Below are 19,063 nucleotides of genomic sequence, written 5' to 3' on the forward strand. Positions count from 1 at the left end.
TGAAAAGGCCACTGAGAATCTCTAACATCCAGATCAGCCTAACCTGCAGAGCCCACGGCCAGGCTTTCTGCCTGACCCAGTGAGTGTTCTGTTCATGAGATGGAGGAAAGCAACCTACAATCCTGCTTCCTTCTCTCCTTCATGGCTCATCCTCGGCTCTGTAGAAATACAGTCTACCCCAGGGCTGCATGGGATGACAGGCACCAGAACGCATTAAGAACGGACTCTAATCAGTGACCAAGTAGTTAAACCATTCTTCACCTGTGCAGGAAAAGACTATTTTGACAAACACACATGCTTCAGCCACTAACTCACTAAGACACTTGAAAAGAATTTTGCTTGACACTTAAATCTTTGATGTCCCCCTATTTGAAATGATTTTGTTTTCCATTCCAAAATTAATATATGATTAACTGTGGTAAATTAGGAAACAAAAAAAGGGAAAATAGAAAAAAAATCCAAAGAACAATCCTGCCGTTAAAAGTTAACTCAAGGGCTGGGGCTATAACTCAGTGGTAGAGCGCTTGCCTAGCACACGTGAGGCACTGGGTTCAATCATCAGCACTGCATAAAAACAAATGAATAAAATAAAGGCATTGTGTCCAACTACAACTAAAAAAAAAAAAGTTAACTCATGTTTTGGTGTATTACTTTCCATTTCTTTTTTTCTACTCTTATATTTGCATATTGTTTTTTGACCATGTTATATATACAATTCCGTATCCTTATTTTTTTCCCTATGTTTTATCACAGCATTTCCCTGTGTTGATCCAAATTTTGCCAGCTACATTAATTGTTACACAAAATTCTCTCATACATATGACGTAGTTGTTCGTTCGTTATTTTTAAACATCAATATTAAAAATGATCTATTATAAATATGTTTGCATATAAAGTATTTTTCTTTTTATCTCCTTAGGATATATTCCTAGAAGTAAGTGTCCTAAAAGGTACAAAAAGTTTTAAGATTCTTGAGAACATTGTTGTTACTTTACAAAATGGTTGCAGGAGTCTACAGTCTAAAAGTAGCCCGTATTCTTGGTAAAATAAGCTACTTTAAGCTATCTAAAGTAAATATCCTGTTAAAAGCAGTTTGTGGGCTGGGGATATAGCTCAGTGATAGAGCACTTGCCTAGTATGTGTGAGGCTCTGGATTTGATCCCCAGAACCACCACTCCTCCAAAATAGTTTTCACACATATAATTTGTGCAAAAATCCTTTATTTGACCAATGCTACTGAAAGATTTTTAGCATTCTCCTAACATGACCATCTTTGAATTTTAAAATCAAGCTTGAATCCGTATATTTATTTGATAGAGAAGCACACAGAGAAGTATCAAGTGTGGCCCATGTTCCAAAGGATACACAAGAATCATACACAGAAACAAGGAGGAAACCTGGTTGCATGGTTGCTGAACTGGGTGACGAGTGTAGCAACAGCTCAGAGAGAGGAACTCCCAGTGGACTGGATGGTTGGCAGAAGCGGGTTGTTCTTTTCTGGGTGTGGTGGAACCTGACACTGAAAAATGACAGGACTTAGATCAATCGAGAAGAGGTGGGAAGGGCCTTCTAGACCGGGAGAATAACATTCATAAAGATGGCTCATCATCACATTGCAAAATGAAACAGAGGCTAAAATGTGCAAGTGGTATAGACCACATGTGTACAACAAAGTCTGATGTTCTATTTTCTGGTAGTCTACATAAACTCATGAAACTTTAAAACTATGAGACCTTAGCAGTCACTCAACTACATCCCATATGCTTCATTCTGTGAAGGAGGATGGATATTGGTGAAGGATTTAAAGTTTTATGTCCAGTGTTCTCTACTGGTTCCTTAGTACTAACCCTGTGCACTCAAGTACACCACATGGGAATCTACGGAGAGCAAGACTGTTTAATGCTTTTTATGGTGTGATGTTTATTTGGTGAGAGAGAGAAAGAGAGAGAATATTCTTACACAGCCAGGGAAAATAACTGGGTGGGGTGGAAGGATGCCAGGTAGGAGTGATTATGGAGATGTGAGGAGCCGCCTGGTTTTGAATAGCTTTAAAGTTTATTTCCATGCCTCTGTTGGGTTATTTTGGGTGGAATGACTAAAGAGTACAACAATTGGAACTATTTGTGTCTGCATATACTTATTTAAGGAAAGTTTACAAAGTATCTTATAAATTAAACCTTTTCTTGAACCTTTACTACATATAATTACCCTGTAAATTGTATAAGAAACTCAATGAATAATGAGGAGGAGGATATACCCCCAAGTAACTCATGATTTAAGGGAGGAAATAAGATAAAGAAATACATATCTACAAGTGCAAAATTATTTGGTACAGAGAACTTTTACATAACTTCTATTACTTACGTGGCGTCTTACAAGGAGTGGGCATTCAATACAAATTTGCTGAATGAAGCTGGGAAGGAAAGAGGAAAAGACCATTTCCAGGTGGAATAGCTAGGGGAGAGACCCTGGAAGAGTGGCAATTTGAGTTGTGTCCTCGAGGATGGCTAAGATAGAATTGGGAGGAGATGAGAAACGTTTCAGAGGATGAATAAAACAGGAACCTAAGTGTCTATTCTTGGCAAGTTAGATAAACATGTTCCCTACTTGCTAAAAATTAACTTTCCAGAATAGATAAATGTGGTAGAACCAGGCACATAGCATAAAATAGCATACACATAGCATAATATTAACACACCCATATATATAGTATAAAATTAACAGTAATCTCACCAAGAGATAATTTTAGGGCAGAGAAAACAATGTAATCTAAAAGCATGGAAAAGTAGATAAATTATTTATCCTCCAAGAAATAAAAACAACTAAACAAGAACCACAACCTAACAACTTTTCACCAAATATAATGCTATAGGCTAGAATAGTCAGAAATGGCAAAATTTCCATTTCTGAGGCTTCTAAGAGATATTAGTGACTAGCACTAATGTAGTTGTAAAATACTGGTGGGCACCAGTTCTCTCCCCATGTGAAAGGTATACAAATTCAGTTTTGTGTGCTTGCCCAGGGCAAAGGTATTGCAAGCACACATGGGTCACTCAATTGACACATAATACCTTTGTCCTGAATAACCCTCTGCACATTTTAGACAGTCAGATAAGTAGAGCCATTATTCTAAGCACTAGTCTCTCAAACATAAAGGCTTTCTTGTTTCAAGAATTTTAAACTACAAGAAAAGATATGTGCTATTCACAGATGCAAAACACATGCAAAGAACTTTTGTTGTAATTTTCTTTCTCCCCAAAGAGTTTCTGGTTTTTTTTTTTAATGAAAACAGGCTTAATCATTATTTAATACAAATCCTGAAATTTTTTTTGTAGAATGTATGTGGATATATGGTAACTAAGGCATAAAAACTAGAGGTGGAGATGTTTACTATGAGCATTTCCCACAAAGTTTTCCATTTTGTATGAAGTGGAAACAGCATTAACTAGACTATGAAAAGTATACTGTAGCCCTATAAAAACTAATTTAAAAAGAAAAGGCAAACTGGCGAGGCAGTGCATACCTGTAATCCTAGCTGTTCAGGAGGCAGAGATCACAAGTTCAAGTCTAGCTTCAGCAAATTAGCAAGACCCTGTCTCAAAATTTAAAAAAAGAAAAAAATATCTAGGGATGTAGCTCAGTAGTAGAGCACTGGGTTTCTCTCTCGCTCTCTCTCTCTCTCTCTCTCTCACACACACACACACACACACACACACACTAAATGAAAAAGAAAGAAAGAAAGAAAGAAAGAAAGAAAGAAAGAAAAGGAAAAAAAGAAAAAGAAGAAATAAAAAAGATAAGAATAGCAAATCCTTTCCCCCAAAAGCAATAATAAACTGGATAAAATTATCAGGAACAACCATTTCAGGACTCTGTAAATTGACCAATCATAAAAAGTTGAGAAGAATTTCTTCAATAAACACTATTGAACTTCAGTAAGATCAGATGCCGCAGTCCGGCTGGGCAAAATAATGGGGAGGTGACAAGCAACTTGAAGGTTGAAATGGGAACTACTTTATTGCTAATGAACTCAGCGGGAACTGAGCCAGAACTCAAAGTAGCCGGCTCCTAAGGTAGCAGAACCGCTTCTCTGCGGGACAGCAGAGGTATATATACCTAACTAATTACACACAGCTTGACTCAATTAACATCTAGATGCAGCAGTCAGCCAATAAAGAATCCTCATCTTAATGGCTCACGTTGCTTCACAAACCACTCCTCCTGGCAAACTGCCAGGCGCCATCTTGACTTGATTTGTGGTCCCCAACAATCAGAGGGCATCTGTGGTGCTTTATCCTGGAGCTGCTCCCACCTACCTCTTTCCTCCGGCTCTACAGTTCCACCAGTGTGGAGTAGGTGAGGGAGGTTGTTTCCACAGGGGGAGGATTTCACCTAGAGCAGACCTTGAAAAAAAAGAACTGTAGTCCAGGGGCCTTGTCAAAAACAATAGGGATCACAGTAGCTAACAACTAGGGAAGTCCAGCATCGAAGCTAGCTAGCCTCAAGCTAGCTGCAACATTGGTTGGGATAAGTAACACACCAGCTTTAACAGTGTCATCTGGGGACTGAGTCAGCCATGGTAGTCCCTGATAAGCTCCCAAATGTCAGTAGGAATCTGGAAGACTGCCTGCATGTGCATGGTTGTGCACATGCTCAGGAAAGATGATGAGCCTTTAAGATTCTGTGGCACAGACAGTAAGGGCAGAGGTGCAAACTGCCTGCACAGGGCATGTGATCTTCAACTTAAACACAAATCCATTCATAAAGGGTAGGAGCTTTATCAGAGGTAGTGCTTAAGCACAAGTTTCTATTCAGTAATTGGCTGACCACTAAGATGCCCTGACCCAGAGCTAACCCCTAGGAAGTCAGGCTTAAAGCAACAACAATAAAAACAAGAATAACAATCATAACTGAGCAGAAAGGGCAGCTGATGCATGTTTTAAGGAAGCCAGACTCCACAGTTAATCCAGGCAAGTCGTAAAACAAATGAGCAAAATAATAAAAATCACCACCCACAATTGAATGGTATTAGAATCTAAAGTTGCTACAATATATTATATAAAATATTCAGGTTTCAATAAAAAGTTATGAGACACAGAAACAGTATGACCCATACACAGGGAGGATAAAGTAGTCTATAGAGACCATCTCTGAGGGGGCCCAGGTGTTGGAGGTAGTGAACAAAGACTATATTCAAAGAATGAAAGGACAAAATGCCTGAAGAATTAAAGGAAAAGATTACAACAGCATGTCATCAAATAGAGAACTCGCTGATAGGAATTATTCAGAAGAACCAAACAGAAATTCTATTGGAAAGTACAATAACTGAAATGAAAAATTCCTTAGTGGGGATAGCAGATCTCATGTGGCAGAAGAAGAGTCAATGCATTTGAGGATAAGCCAAAAGAAATTATTCAGCCTGAAGAATGTTTCAAGGGAAATACTTTCTATGTAATAGAGAATAGCATCAAAAGGCATGAGATGCAGCCAAAATAATATGTAGAAGAAAAATTATAGCTTTAAACACACCTTTAATTGAAAAGAATAATAATCTCAGATCATAATCTAAACCTCCATCATTAATAAACTAGAAAAAAATAAAACTGAACCCAAACCAATTAGTAAGAAGGAAATAATAATGACAAGACAAGAAATCAATGACATGAGAAACAGAAAAGCAATAGAGAAAACTCAATTAAATTAAAAGTTGATTCTTTGAAAAACTATTGGCAAAACTTTAGGTAGACTGATGATGAAAAGATCTGAGAAGACTCAAATTACCAAAAACAAGAATGAAAAAAGCAATGTTACTATTGACCTTATAGAAAATAAAACTGAATTTTAAGGGAATACTATGAAGAACTTTACACTAACAAACTAGAAAATGTAGATGAAATGGACAGATTCTAGAAAGATAAAAATCACCAAGCTGAGCCAGGCACAGTGGCACATGCCTGTAATCCTAGCAACTTGGGAACCTGAGGCAGAAGGACCACAAGTTCAAAGCCAGCCTTGGCAACTCAGCAAGGCCCTAAACAATTTAGCAAGACCCTGTCTCAAAACATTTTAAAAAGGGGTGTGGATGTGGTTCGGGAGTTAAGCACCCTTTATTTCAATCCCTGGTATTAAAAAAAAAATTACCAAGCTAATTCAACAAAAGAGAGTAAATATGAATAGACCTATACCAAGTAAAAATCTTGAATTTGTAATTTAAAATATTCCCACAATGAAAATCCCAGGCCCAGTTCTATTCCCAGGAAAGAATCTATAAATCCTGTAAATAATAACACCTCAAACTCTCCCAGAAAATAGAAGTGGGAGGAACATTTCCTAAGTCATTCCAGTAGACCAGTATTAACCTGATACCAAAACCAAAGACATCAAAATAAAAATGCAGAGCAATGTTCCTCATGAGGATAGATGCAAAGAAGAATCTTCAGAAAAATAATAGCAAGGGAAACCCAGCAACAAATAAAAAGTATTCTACATCATTACCAAATAGAATTTGTCCCAGGAATGCAAGGTTGGTTTAATATTTGAATATTATATAATATAATACACCATATAATAAAGTACAAAAAACACATGATCATCTCAACAGACCCAGAAAAAGCATTGGAAAAAATCCAACATCTGTTCATGATATAAAACAAAACAAAACAAAACAAAAAACCTCTCGGAAACTAGAAATACAGCCTGATGTAAGATTGAGCATAAAAGGGCTGGGGTTGTGGCGCAGTGGTAGGGCACTTGCCTAGCATGTGTGAGGCACTGGGTTGGAGCCTCAGCATCACATAAAAATAAAATAAAGGTATTGTGTTCAACTACAGCTAAAAAATTTAAATAAAAAGATTGTGCATAAAGCAAGGCTGTCATGTCTTACCACTTCTATCTGCTTTGAAATAGAAATTCTAGCCAGTGCAATCAGGGAAAAGAAATAAAAGACATACTAATGGGAATGAAAAAGAGAACTGTGTTCATTTACAGATTTATAATCCTGCATGTTGAAAACCTTAAAGAATGTATGTATATATGTATTTAGACACATGAACATACGTGTACACACATGCTTGCTAAAGAGGTAGATGTGCAGCAGCCATCAACAGAGCTATCCCCAGCAGGGAGCAGAGGCTGGGAGGATGCCACTGGCTGATTTCCTTCACTTTAAATGCCCCCGAGAACTTGCAGCCAGAGGACTGGGTCCGGGAGGATGAAAGGGTGCTGGGGAGGGCTTTTTGAGAACTGAATTTCACACCAGGCAGTCCTCTCAACCTGCCTGCCTGCAGGTGACTGCCTGCCTGAGTCATTAACAGAAGTCCCAGACTCCTCAGAGGTTAGAGGCCAAAGAATGATGATTTAGTCAAATTTCTTTTTTAAAAAAATCTTTTATTTCTTTTTAATTTTTTAATGTTTATTTTTTAATTGCAGTTGGACACAATACCTTTATTTATTTATCTTTATGTGGATTGAACCCAGGGCCTCACACGTGCTAGGCAAGCACTCTACCAAAAGCCACAAACCCAGCCCTTTATATCTTTTATTGATTTTTTAAAAATATTTAGTCAAATTTCTTTGATCACTTCTAATCCTTCTGGCACCGTCACCCGAATCCTCTAAAATAGTTCTGCAGGTCACCAAAGTCCAATGGCAGCAATGGTATACATCACAAACTCACTGATTTTACACAAGCACAGTAAAAATCTGAAAATAGGTATCCCTATGATACTGGGAATTGAACTCAAGGCCTTACAAATGCTAGGCAAACACTTTACCACTGAGTTACATCTCAGACCTTTTTACTTTTTTGAGTAACCTGTGCATGACTATATTTTATCTTTATTCAACCTCTGGATGTATACTTTGGAAAAAAATTGTACCTAGAGAAAGGTAAAACAGAATAATAATGTGTGCCCATGTACCCTTCACCTGGATTTACCTATTGTTAGTATTTTATCACATTTGCTTCACTTTTGAGCTATGTGAAATAAGTTGCAGATACCATGACATTCCAATCTTCAAGGCTTCAGCATATACTTTCTGAAAACAAGGCTTTTTTTCCTATATAATTATAATGCCATTATGTTGCCCAAGAAAGTAAGCTGTGATTTATTGACTAATAAGGAATACATATTCAAATTTACCTAATTATACCCAAAATGTCTTTTAGAGTGTTTTTTTTTAAATCCAGGATCCAATTAGATCATGAATTGCATTTAGTTGTCATGTCTCTTTAGTTTTATTTAATCCACAACAGTACCTTTCCTATATTTGTTCTGATAACACTAATATTTTTGAAGATTCAGGTTAGTTATCTCATATAATATTCCGTAGTCTAAATTTGTCTTATTTCCTCATGATTAGATTCACTTTAAATATTTTAGCAAAAAAAATATTTCAAATAATGTGTATTTCCAATAATATCCATGATCCAAGGAAGAATACTAGACTGTCCTATCATTGGTGATGTTCACATGGTTAAAGTGGCATCCATTAGATGTAGGAATGTAAAAAATACCTTTTTTAATTAATTGAGATGATGCTCTGAGAACATGTAAATGGCTCCTTTCCCAACAACTCTGCCCAGGATAGTGGAAATACCTGAACCAATTACTGTATTTGGTCATTGCACAAAGATCTGTTCCTTCTATATTTTTTGGAATTCTTCTATAAAGAGTTTTCTGAGCACCATCCCTCATTCCTTTAATCCCTCCTGACTTTTTTTAAACATCAATGATGCCATCTTACTCTTTTTGATACTCAAATTTTGCCAGATTTGGCCAGTAAGAGCTTCTTCATATGGGCCTGTGGGTCCTTTTGAGAAGTGGCCATCATGACCAACCAATAAGAAGTACAGGATTTTGTATTGGTTTCCTGGTCAAGGTATAGGAGAGGACTTAAATTACTAGGAAAGGACTTCCCCAAGCCAGACAGGTTTTGGGGGGAAAAGGCTAGATACTTGAAACAAATTCAGGACTCTTTCATGAAGGCAAAATTGTAAGAGATGGTGGGTTGAAGCTGGCTTGACCATCAACAACTCAACAATAATTTGCTGTAACCATGTATTTTGAGAAGTACATGGATTCAGTAAAGTTCATAATATATAATTTACCTGTGTTGGTTTTTAAGACTTTTAGATCAACTTTTTTGGGTGTATTCTTTAAAAAGAATTTAATATTTAACTGCTTTAAATGATGTATGTGATCTAACCAAATAAAAACTAATGTGTATAAGATATCTTATAATCAGAACAATTTAAATGATCAAAACAATAAAGTGTGATGATATTGGACACATGTTGGTTGCTTCTTCAGCTTCCACATTTTCCTTCTTCCTTTCCAATAGCCTTGGATTTCTTTTGTGGGAATTCTAATAGTTCTGGAAAAGCTGACTCCACTTCTCTGGACCCACCGATTGATCAGGCATAGGCGTATAACTTCAGCCAAATCAGCTGGAGTGACTCAGCACAAGTCTGACAATGCTGGGACACATGTCTATTTCTTCACTGTCAAACATGAATGCCCCCGGAGCTTCTGGCCTTTATTTCTGGTTTCATTGTTCACTCGCCTGCTTATTCAACAAACATTTATGGACATCTGCTATGTGCCAAATGGGAGAATACAAAGTGAAAAAGACATGGTCATTGCCATTGACACATTTATATTATCATGGGGGAAACAGGAAGTGTGATGATAAAGGAATTAAACAGGCAAACACAAATACTAATAGAAAAGATTTTAGGGATGGATCAGATTGGCTGTTTCAGGATATTATATGAGGTAGAAATAGATGATTTGAGCACCTTTTATAGAGTTGATATTATTAAGTTTATCAGTCTTGCCTTGAGCCACCAAATTATCTGGGGTTTTGGTGAAATTCTTGCAGTAACCTAACTGTAAAAGGGAGGGCTGTAAAGTCTCCTCAATTACTGGCTAGTGTCTTAATCCAAAGTACAATCTTAGCTTGATAAGTTTTCTAGGTACATAGAAATACATGGACAGTAATAATAATATTTCATTATTAAAGAGGCACATAAAATAGTACACTGTGCATTAAATACCATCTAGGGACAAAAGACAACAGCAGTTTGTTTGCTTAAAGATGCTTTTTATGGGATATATCCCTTTATGCAAGATTAGGATAAAAAGCACACTCCCACCATGACTATCTAGCCCATCTAATCAGATTATACAGGGAACATATAAAATATCAGAGAATCTAGAGCAGGTATTCTCAACAGGGTAGGCCAAGTGGGAGGAATACCTTCGTAGGGAGTCATGAGAATCACCAGGGTAGTTTTTCCCAACTAAACACACTCCCATCTCACTCTAGGATTCCCATATAGGCTTCTCCCTTAAAAGCACTGCAGTGGTACTTCAATCTTAGTGAATGTGTTCTACCTGTCATTTATGATGGGGCAGAGACAGCACTGAGGGCTGGTCTGGTTGCAGTGTGGAGAAAGAAAGGGTCCTAAAACAACTCACTGAGGGGATAAAAAGCAAACTGTGGAGCTTATGGATGATGACTCAAGTCATTAAGTTACAGTCTATGCCATTTATGCTTAGGAGCTTTTATCACTGCTTTTTTATATATTTATTTTTTAGAAGTAGTTGGACACAATACCTTTGTTTTGTTTATTTATTTTTATGTGGTGCTGAGGATCGAACCCAGGGCTCTACCGCTGAGCCACAATCCCAGCCCCTATCATTGCATTTTCTAATGTTGGCCAAACCTAGAAAGACAAAAGAATTCACAAATAGGAATTCTGATGTAAAATTCATACATCAAATGTTGTGGAGCATTCATACCAAATGGATTCTTGTTGTCAAGAAAATGTAAAGACCCTTTGCTTAGGTCCCATGTAAAAATCAACCTGGAAGTGAAGCATTTGCTTACTATATAAGCATGCAGATCTAGAAAGGATATGTGCATATCTAGCAAGGTTAGTACTATTATTGATTGCTTAAAGTAGTCAATCCTAAGCTTTAGAAATGTAGGAGTGGGAGAAAAGGCAGGAGCAATTCAGGTTGACAGCAAAATGGGACAAGGATGGCTTAATAACAGTCCTTATAAGTTTTTCTGATTGTAAATTACACTCAAAGAATTTAAGAAAATAGCAGGTTACATGAAAGAATGGTTTTCATGTATTTGCCAACCTGAAATATGTTGAAAATAATTTTCCATCTCTCACGAAGATGATTTAAGGTTTAATTCAAATTTGTACTGAGTTATAAAGCATAAAGTTGTGAGATAAAGAGGGTTCAACATATGTTCTCCCAACAGATGTCCCAACATCTTGGAGTTACAATGTGATTCTTATTTTTGTCCATACTCCCATTATATAGTTGTAGTAGAAATTCTTAACTTAAAGCATTGTTGTTGTTTTTAAACCACCTTAAAAAAAATTAACCCTCAAATGATCCCTCTGGGTTTTAAAAATTTGGACTGTATCACTAAAAAAAAAAAAAAAAAAAAAAAAAAAAAAAAGCAACAGTGTGAAAGACATTTTGGAGGCCTTTAAACCTTAAAAAAAAAATTAAATCCTGTGGTACCTTATTACATTCCTTGAGTCATAGGAAATTCATACAGGCACAAGGATTCAAAGTGTTAGTGTTGGGCACCAAAACGTTATTTGGCAAATTAATGATTTCCAAAAGAAACTTGCGAGAGGGCTTTACCCCAAACTACCGTGGAAATAATCTTTTAAGAGCTTTACAGACCAGAAGCAACCGTTGGGCCAGCGGCGGGTCAGGTCTCCAGTCCCCACCTCCGCACAGAGCAGCCAGTCTGGGCCTGGCGGCTAGCTCGCGGTCCAAATGTCCGGGACCCCAAGTCACCGCCACAACCTTGCATCCCAGCCCAATTCTCTGATCTGCGACACGGAGAATCAATACAAATGATCCCTGTAAAGTTTTACAAGGTGGGAATAATCCCATTGCTGACTTTCATAAAGCCCACCAGGCGGTGGAGGACTTGAACCGGTTCGTCTTGGAGTCTGCGCGGTCCTGGGGTGAAATGCCGGTTCCCGGGACTTGCTCAGGGCGCCGGGACGGTGCTGGCAGAGGTGAGCAGGCGGCTGAAGCGAGGAGCACAGCAGTGGGGTGTCAGTCGTCAAAACGGGGTCTGGGTCCTCGGGAAAAATGAAGTCGCCCACTTTCCTCCTCTAACTTGAGCCTCTCACGCTTCTCCCGGTGCCCTGGTGAGACCACCTAGCACCACCGTCTCACCCGGTCTTCTCCAGCCACAGGAAACGACAGACATTAGGACCTCGCGGAAGTCGCAAGAGAAGCCAGCCAGGCAGCAGTTGGGCGTGGCTTCTCCGAGAAAGGCGGTCCCTGGGGCGGAGAGATCTACGTAACCGTCAGCTCAGATCTCTGATTGGCTGAATTGCAGTGCGCGGAGCCCGCTAGCGTCTCCGCCGGGCCCAGCCGCTCCTCCTCCTCTCCCAGCCGCTGAGTCCTTGCCGGCTCGCGAGGGAACCGCTGAGGCGCCGCCGCCCCAGCCCAGTGCGGACGACAGAGAGGGGAGGCGGAAGGAGGACACGCTTGCTCGCTCCCACCCGCACCAGGGCTCCCATTGCCGGCGCGGAGCCCAGGGGGAGGAGCCGCTGCGGGCACGCCCCACCTCCGGCCCGGGAAGAGGACGCCAGCGACCCCGCCGGCCGGCCGCCGCCCCCCTCGCCGGTCGAGACCCACCCCCGGCCCTCCCCCGGCGGCATGGAGGGGCCCCGCTCCTGACGGCCGCGCCGCCGCCTCGGCCCCCGCCCCGCGGCCCCTCCCTCCCGCCCCCGCTCGCATGTCCGCGCCGCCCTAGCCCAGGATGCTGAGGATGAAGCTGCCGCTGAAGCCGACGCACCCTGCTGAGCCGCCGCCCGAGGTGGAGGAGCCCGAGGCGGACGCGCGGCCGGGCGCGAAGGCGCCGCCGCGCCGTCGCCGCGACTGCCGTCCCCCGCCGCCGCCGCCGCCGCCCGCGGGCCCGCCGCGGGGCCCCCAGCCTCCGCAGCCGCCGCTGCCCCGGGGGCTCGGGCCGCCTGTTGCTGGCGGGGCGGCGGCGGGGGCGGGCATGCCGGGCGGCGGCGGCGGGGGACCCTCGGCGGCGCTGCGCGAGCAGGAACGAGTGTACGAGTGGTTCGGGTTGGTGCTGGGTTCGGCGCAGCGCCTGGAGTTCATGTGCGGGCTGCTGGACCTGTGCAACCCGCTGGAACTGCGCTTCCTCGGCTCGTGCCTGGAGGACCTGGCGCGCAAGGACTACCACTACCTGCGCGATTCCGAGGCCAAGGCCAATGGCCTCTTGGACCCAGGGCCTCTGGCTGACTTCCGAGAGCCCGCCGTGCGCTCGCGCCTCATCGTCTACCTGGCGTTGCTGGGCTCGGAAAACCGGGAGGCTGCCGGCCGCCTTCACCGCCTCCTGCCCCAGGTGGACTCGGTGCTCAAGAGCCTGCGCGCGGCCCGCGGCGAGGGTTCGCGGGGTGCCGCGGAGGACGAGACGGGTGGCGAGGACGGCAACGGCGAGCAGGATGCCGAGAAGGACGGCTCCGGCCCGGAAGGCGGCGGCGCCGAGCCCGGGGCAGGAGGCGGGCTCGGCTTCAGGGCCCAGGAAGAACTGCTGCTGCTCTTCACCATGGCTTCGCTGCACCCGGCTTTCTCCTTCCATCAGCGGGTCACCCTCAGGGAGCACCTGGAAAGGCTCCGCACCGCGCTCCGCGGGGGCCCCGAAGAAACGGAGGTGGAGTCGTGCAACTTTGCGGGCTCCAGGGCCCAGGTAAGGCGCGCGGAGCCTCCCAGGATTCGCGGTTCAGTCAGTGCCGCGACGGCCTCTCGGGCCTCGCCCTGGAACGCCCCTTGACCTAGCCCCACTCTGGTGCAGGTGGCTCGGGATTCCCACCCCGAGGCTCACAGCCTGGGAGTCCTGGTCTTCATTTTGATGGGCCGTTCAGTTCCACTCCCTCCTCCCTCCCCCCACCCCATGCACACAGAGCCACCCGCCATAACAGAATGCTCTAGAAGTCTGCTCCGTGCCGGAGTTGCCACGGAAGACGTGTAGCTCCCAGCCCAGGGCCCTTTTCGGACGGAGGGTCTCGGGACGTTTTTGGCCTTGAGCATCTCTGCGCACTAGGTGCAGGGGAAAAGTGGAGCGCCAGAAGAGCCTGGTAACGGCAATCTAGCCCCGGGCAGTAAGCCCCTTTCTGGCTTACTGGTCTTAAAGCTCTACCTTACTCCCAGGGGGAGGTGACCGAAAGGTGTTGCCCTTATCTTTGGCATAAAGGGACTGTTTTTTTTTTTTGTTGTTGTTGTTGTTATTTTTAATGCCAGTGTATGTATTCAGTGGAGTCGTGTAGGTCATTTGGAATAGGAATTCAGAGAACTTGGTACTCCCAGAAGAAACCCGATGTGGAGATCTGTGAATTGACAGAACTAAGTGGTAAGGCAGGTGGTCTGGATAAAGAAACCTTTCGGAGGGTCATCCGGTTATGCCCTTTATAACCAACTTTCTAACACTGGAATATCTGTTGGCCTTTATTATAGCCATTAATATTGTCCAAAAGAGTTATTTAAACGCCAGAGTAAAGTAGATGAGAATTTAGATGAGCCACTTGTCACAAACATTAAAAAAATGAATTTTTATAGAGCTATGAAAACTTATTTAGGCCTAATAAAGGCCTTGAAAGTGACAATTTAAGGGAGAAAGGGGGGTAGGTTTCAGAGTAAAAACCATGTACATTAAGAGCTTATTTTTGTGGATCAGAATTTTCAAAATATTGATTTGGATGTCATGCATTTTAACTTAAGTGATCTCTAGGATGCTGTAGTGGAAAAGGGGATTTCCCACCTCACTTCAAAGTTAATTCAACTTATGTATTTGCTGTCATTCACTATCCTAGTGCTAAAATTGGGGATTATGTTTCATTAACGGTTGTGTGAACTCAGTACCCATGGACTCAAATCATTTGGGGGCTGAAAAGGACTTAACAGAATTTAGGCTGAGCGCCTCCTTTAAACTACCAGCATTCTGTGAAGTGACTAATTTACGGTGTAGAATTACCAAACTCAGGTATAGTAATGCTAGTACCTAGCATTTTCTTGTTGAGTGTGAATTTTTACTATTCTCCAGTGTCTGTGTTCTACTAGCATACAAGTGTGTGTTACGATGATGTAAAGCTCATTCCACCCTTAATCCTACTCACCAATATATCTGAAAAGAGGCAGCATAGCCATTAAAAAAAGAAAGCATGAATGCCGTCAGGCACAATGCTTAGTTAGATATTCTAACATTCTTTCTTGTAATAGTGTATATTGTAAAGATAACCTGGAATTCTAGATCTGATGAACTGTCTCACAACCGGAACCGCTTGTATCATTCCATTCATACCATCCAATAAGGATAACAGAGTACACCGCTGATTTTGGATTTTCAAATTCTAGATGTTTTTTACCTTTTTTTTCCTTAAATTTTTGCTCTTAATATGAATATTGTAAAGCAAGTAGACCAAGGGAAGCCATGTGTGCTAACCAGAGTAATGAGATTTTTATCTTGACCGCAGTGCATGGCCTTTTCTGGCAACCAGTGAGTGCTGGGAGTAGTGGACAAAGCAGGTTGGGCATCCTGCCATTAATTTCAGCACATTAGTTCTCAGGAAGTGCGGTGCTGTGGCCATCAATTGGAGTGGGGGAATAAATCATAGGGGGTACATTGTACTACAGGTGACACTGAAGGCTATTTCTAGACGCTTAGTATGATGAACTTTTTTCTCTGGGAGTTTGGGGTGGTACCATCATTTCTGTCTTATTAATTACGACCCCGCATTTTCTGCTTATTAGAATGGCCTCCGAGTCCTCCAGGTGTGGCTCCTTTGGGCCTTGAAGTCGTTTTGGCGGATCTAGTGGCCTTGGGCTGTCACTCCGAGGCTGCTGGTGCTGATTTAAATCCTCATTCACTGCAGTCCACCCCAGCTGTTGCTCTGCCTTGCTCCACCATGCGTCCCCAGGAAGGGAGGGCCTACCTCTGAGTTTGCTGGGAGGAGCCCGAGGCTCGCGCGTTCAGCGCGTGGAGGCGCCGTAGCCCGCGGGAGGACTTGGCGGTCACGCGCCGGCGTGGGCCCGCAGACGGCGGTGTGGGCCTGTCCCGCAGGCTCCTCCCTCCCCACCCCCCCGCAAGATGGCGGCCGCGCGCCCCCACGTGACCGTGCCGGGTCCCCGGGAGGGCAGGCCGCGCCCACTGCGCCCCTGCCCCGCATGCTCTGGGACCGCTTGGCCGTGACGGTACCGTAGGAAAAGGGCAATTCGTAGGGCATCCCTTTCCTGCCCCGGAAGTAACCTTGTGGTCACAAGCAACTTCTGATTGCTTAGGAATCCTGTTTTTTTCTTTTTTTTTTTTTTTTAATATTTTTTAACTTTTTATTTTGATGTAATTTGAGTTGAACAAAAACATACAATGATGAATACAGACTTTGCATAGATCCTTCACCCTTAGTCCCCAAATGTTAACATTTTGTCATATTGCTTTATTGTTTTCCTTCTTTCTATTTTATCCAAATTACCTCAAAGTAGCCGCATGCATAATGTCTCTTTACCCCTAAATATGTCAGCACGTATTTTCTAGAAAACAAAGTCACTCTCTCACATATTGATAGCCTAACTGTCAACATCAGGAAATTAAAAGTGATTCAGTATTATTATTATTATTATTATTTTTAATTGGATGTTCACAACATTACAAAGCTCTTGACAAATCATATTTCATACATTAGAATCAAGTGGGTTATGAACTCCCATTTTTACCCCAAGTACAGATTGCAGAATCACATCCGTTACACATCACATTTTTACATACTGCCATATTAGTGACTGTTGTATTCTGCTACCTTTCCTATCCTCTACTATCCCCGCTCCCCTCCCCCTGTTTTTTTCTTATTGCTGCTCAGGCGAAGCTCTTTGGTCTTCCAAACGGCGTGTTTTCACCCCCACTAATGGATAAAATAAGAGTTTTCTCCTAATTTTCTATTTAAGAAAAATTATAATAGACCAAAATAGTGTTCCTAGCTTCCTCAAAGATTTGTTTCATGTAATATGAAGCAGTTTCTCTTAAAAAAAAAAAAAAAAAAAAAAAAAAACACGACGTTTACAAGTATAGAACATGCTTCCCCCCGCCCCTTTTTTTTTTTAATTATGGTATATTATAGTTATAATAGTGGTGTTCATTATGCCATATTCTGACATACAGCTAATTTGACCAATCTCATTCCCTGTATCTCCTCTTTCCCTTTGCTTCCTATTTACTTGCTTTACTAATCTCTCCTATTGTTTTAAATAGTGCTTTATAATATTTATATTATTGGGATTCATTGTGGTATAATCACACATGGACCAAGAGCATAATTTGGTAGATTTCATAGAAAGTGCATTTCGATATTAGTTACAAGCCTTAGAATTGCCCCCTTTCAGCACATAAGTGTCATGGTTACAGTGTTAATAGTTGAGATGACAAATCCACAGATTACCACTAGAATATACTCACTGGGTCATATTAGAAAACAAAAAGATTGAACGAGTATGTTTTTACATTTTGTCATTTCCAAAGGATTTTAATTTTCAATGTGATTTGGATGATGTCTTGGTAAATGTTACATCCAATAACTTATAGATTTCAGTAAGTTTATGAGTTTAGCCATTCTCTGGTGGTTGTGTTTTCAGGATCCTTAAATTTTAGTTGCCTGACTTAGCAAATAGTACTAAAGTGTGAATGAAGGATAAAAACTTTTAACACTAAGACATGCAATGCTATATTTTAATGTCGTTTAAGCCCATAAATCATGTTTGAACTCAGTATCATTTGAACTTTCAAGAATTCATTGGCTGTGGCTTATTAAAATTAGTAAAGTTACTTTAAAAAAGTTCAAAATTGTTACTTTTTCTTAGTATAAATTATCTTTATCATACTTGGTAGACCAAATACTTTCACAAATTTTGCAATACAGATAATGCTGGGGCCTGAAAAAGAAAATTGAAAGATTTGAACACAAATGCTGTTACTTCTAGAAAGCTTGATTGCCAACTAGAATAGAGGGAACATCTACGTAAAATGAGGACAGTTTGTTAAGATTTCTGTTGTATTAGACTAAAAAGATGCTTTTAAAAAAATGATTTCAAAAGAGTAGTTTTAATGCTTACTGGCATTAGATACCTTTATTTCATTCATTGACCACTGCTAGAATATTTGATATTTTAAAGTGTGTCATTGGAGCAGTGGGCCTGTGTAAGGATTCCTCACTTAAACCATTGGGTATGATAACAGTACTAGTATTTGAATTGTAGAATTCAGTGACCAAGTACTCTAGTGTCTGCTACATGGTCTTCAGTAAACATGAGCAATTTTAGGTAGAAGATTAGCTTTGCACGGAAGTCAGTAGCAGGTAGTTGTGGATATAGAATCTCAAAAGAGTGTGGAGCAAGAATAACCTGCAACTGCAGCAAAGAATAAAGGAATAAAAGCAGCAGTTTAGTTATAAGAGCCTTTGGAAGAGGTTTTTTAAAATATCCTAATTAAGTAGTGATTATTTTAATAGCAAGTAATCACTAAAATTTTGTGTATCTTTCCCCAGGTATATTTTTTCTGTACAATGGTTTTCTCAGATAAAAACCCTGAGGGCAAGTGTCATACTAAGGGTGTTGCGGGGGAGAGGGTGGAAAGGAAGCAAATTCTTTTCAAGTTAACTAAGATATGTTTATATCTATGTATCTACATAGAAATTTTCCTTTACTACTTTTTCTTTTTCTTTTTTTTTGCGGGGGTGGGGGGGATTGAAAGGATGTTGTAGAGGCAATCAAAAAGCCTTGAGCTATAGCCATGTTTAATAGAGCCCTTGTTAGAGGTTTAAATTCAAGGTCTTCTACTAGTTCTGTAATATTAACCAGGCCACTAAAACCCCCAGGCCTCATTCTGTAAAATGGGGATGGTAACTACCTTTTGAGGTTGTAGTGATTGAATTAATAAGTTGCATAATAATTCACACTGTATCATGAACACCATTCACAGTTGAAAATAATGTTTAGTGCAGTTTTCTTTTCCA

General features: G+C 41.4%; 1 protein-coding gene across 11 annotated transcripts in view; it reads left to right on the forward strand.

The window, feature by feature from the left end:
- The first annotated feature begins 12,687 nt into the window (after window positions 1-12,687).
- Window positions 12,688-19,063, forward strand: part of ZCCHC2 (zinc finger CCHC-type containing 2) — a 61,610-nt gene continuing 55,234 nt past the window's right edge. For all 11 annotated transcript variants that reach the window (XR_014018221.1, XR_014018222.1, XR_014018223.1 and 8 more), the window contains exon 1: window positions 12,688-13,758. Coding sequence is in view for 5 of the 11 variants with exons in the window: in XM_081262787.1 (XP_081118913.1) it covers window positions 12,817-13,758 (942 nt within the window). In the remaining 6 variants the exon portion in view is untranslated. The remainder of the gene's footprint in view (window positions 13,759-19,063) is intronic.

This window comes from Spermophilus citellus (assembly GCF_964194105.1).
Source record: "Spermophilus citellus genome assembly, chromosome: 12".
Taxonomy (NCBI): Eukaryota; Metazoa; Chordata; class Mammalia; order Rodentia; family Sciuridae; genus Spermophilus; species Spermophilus citellus.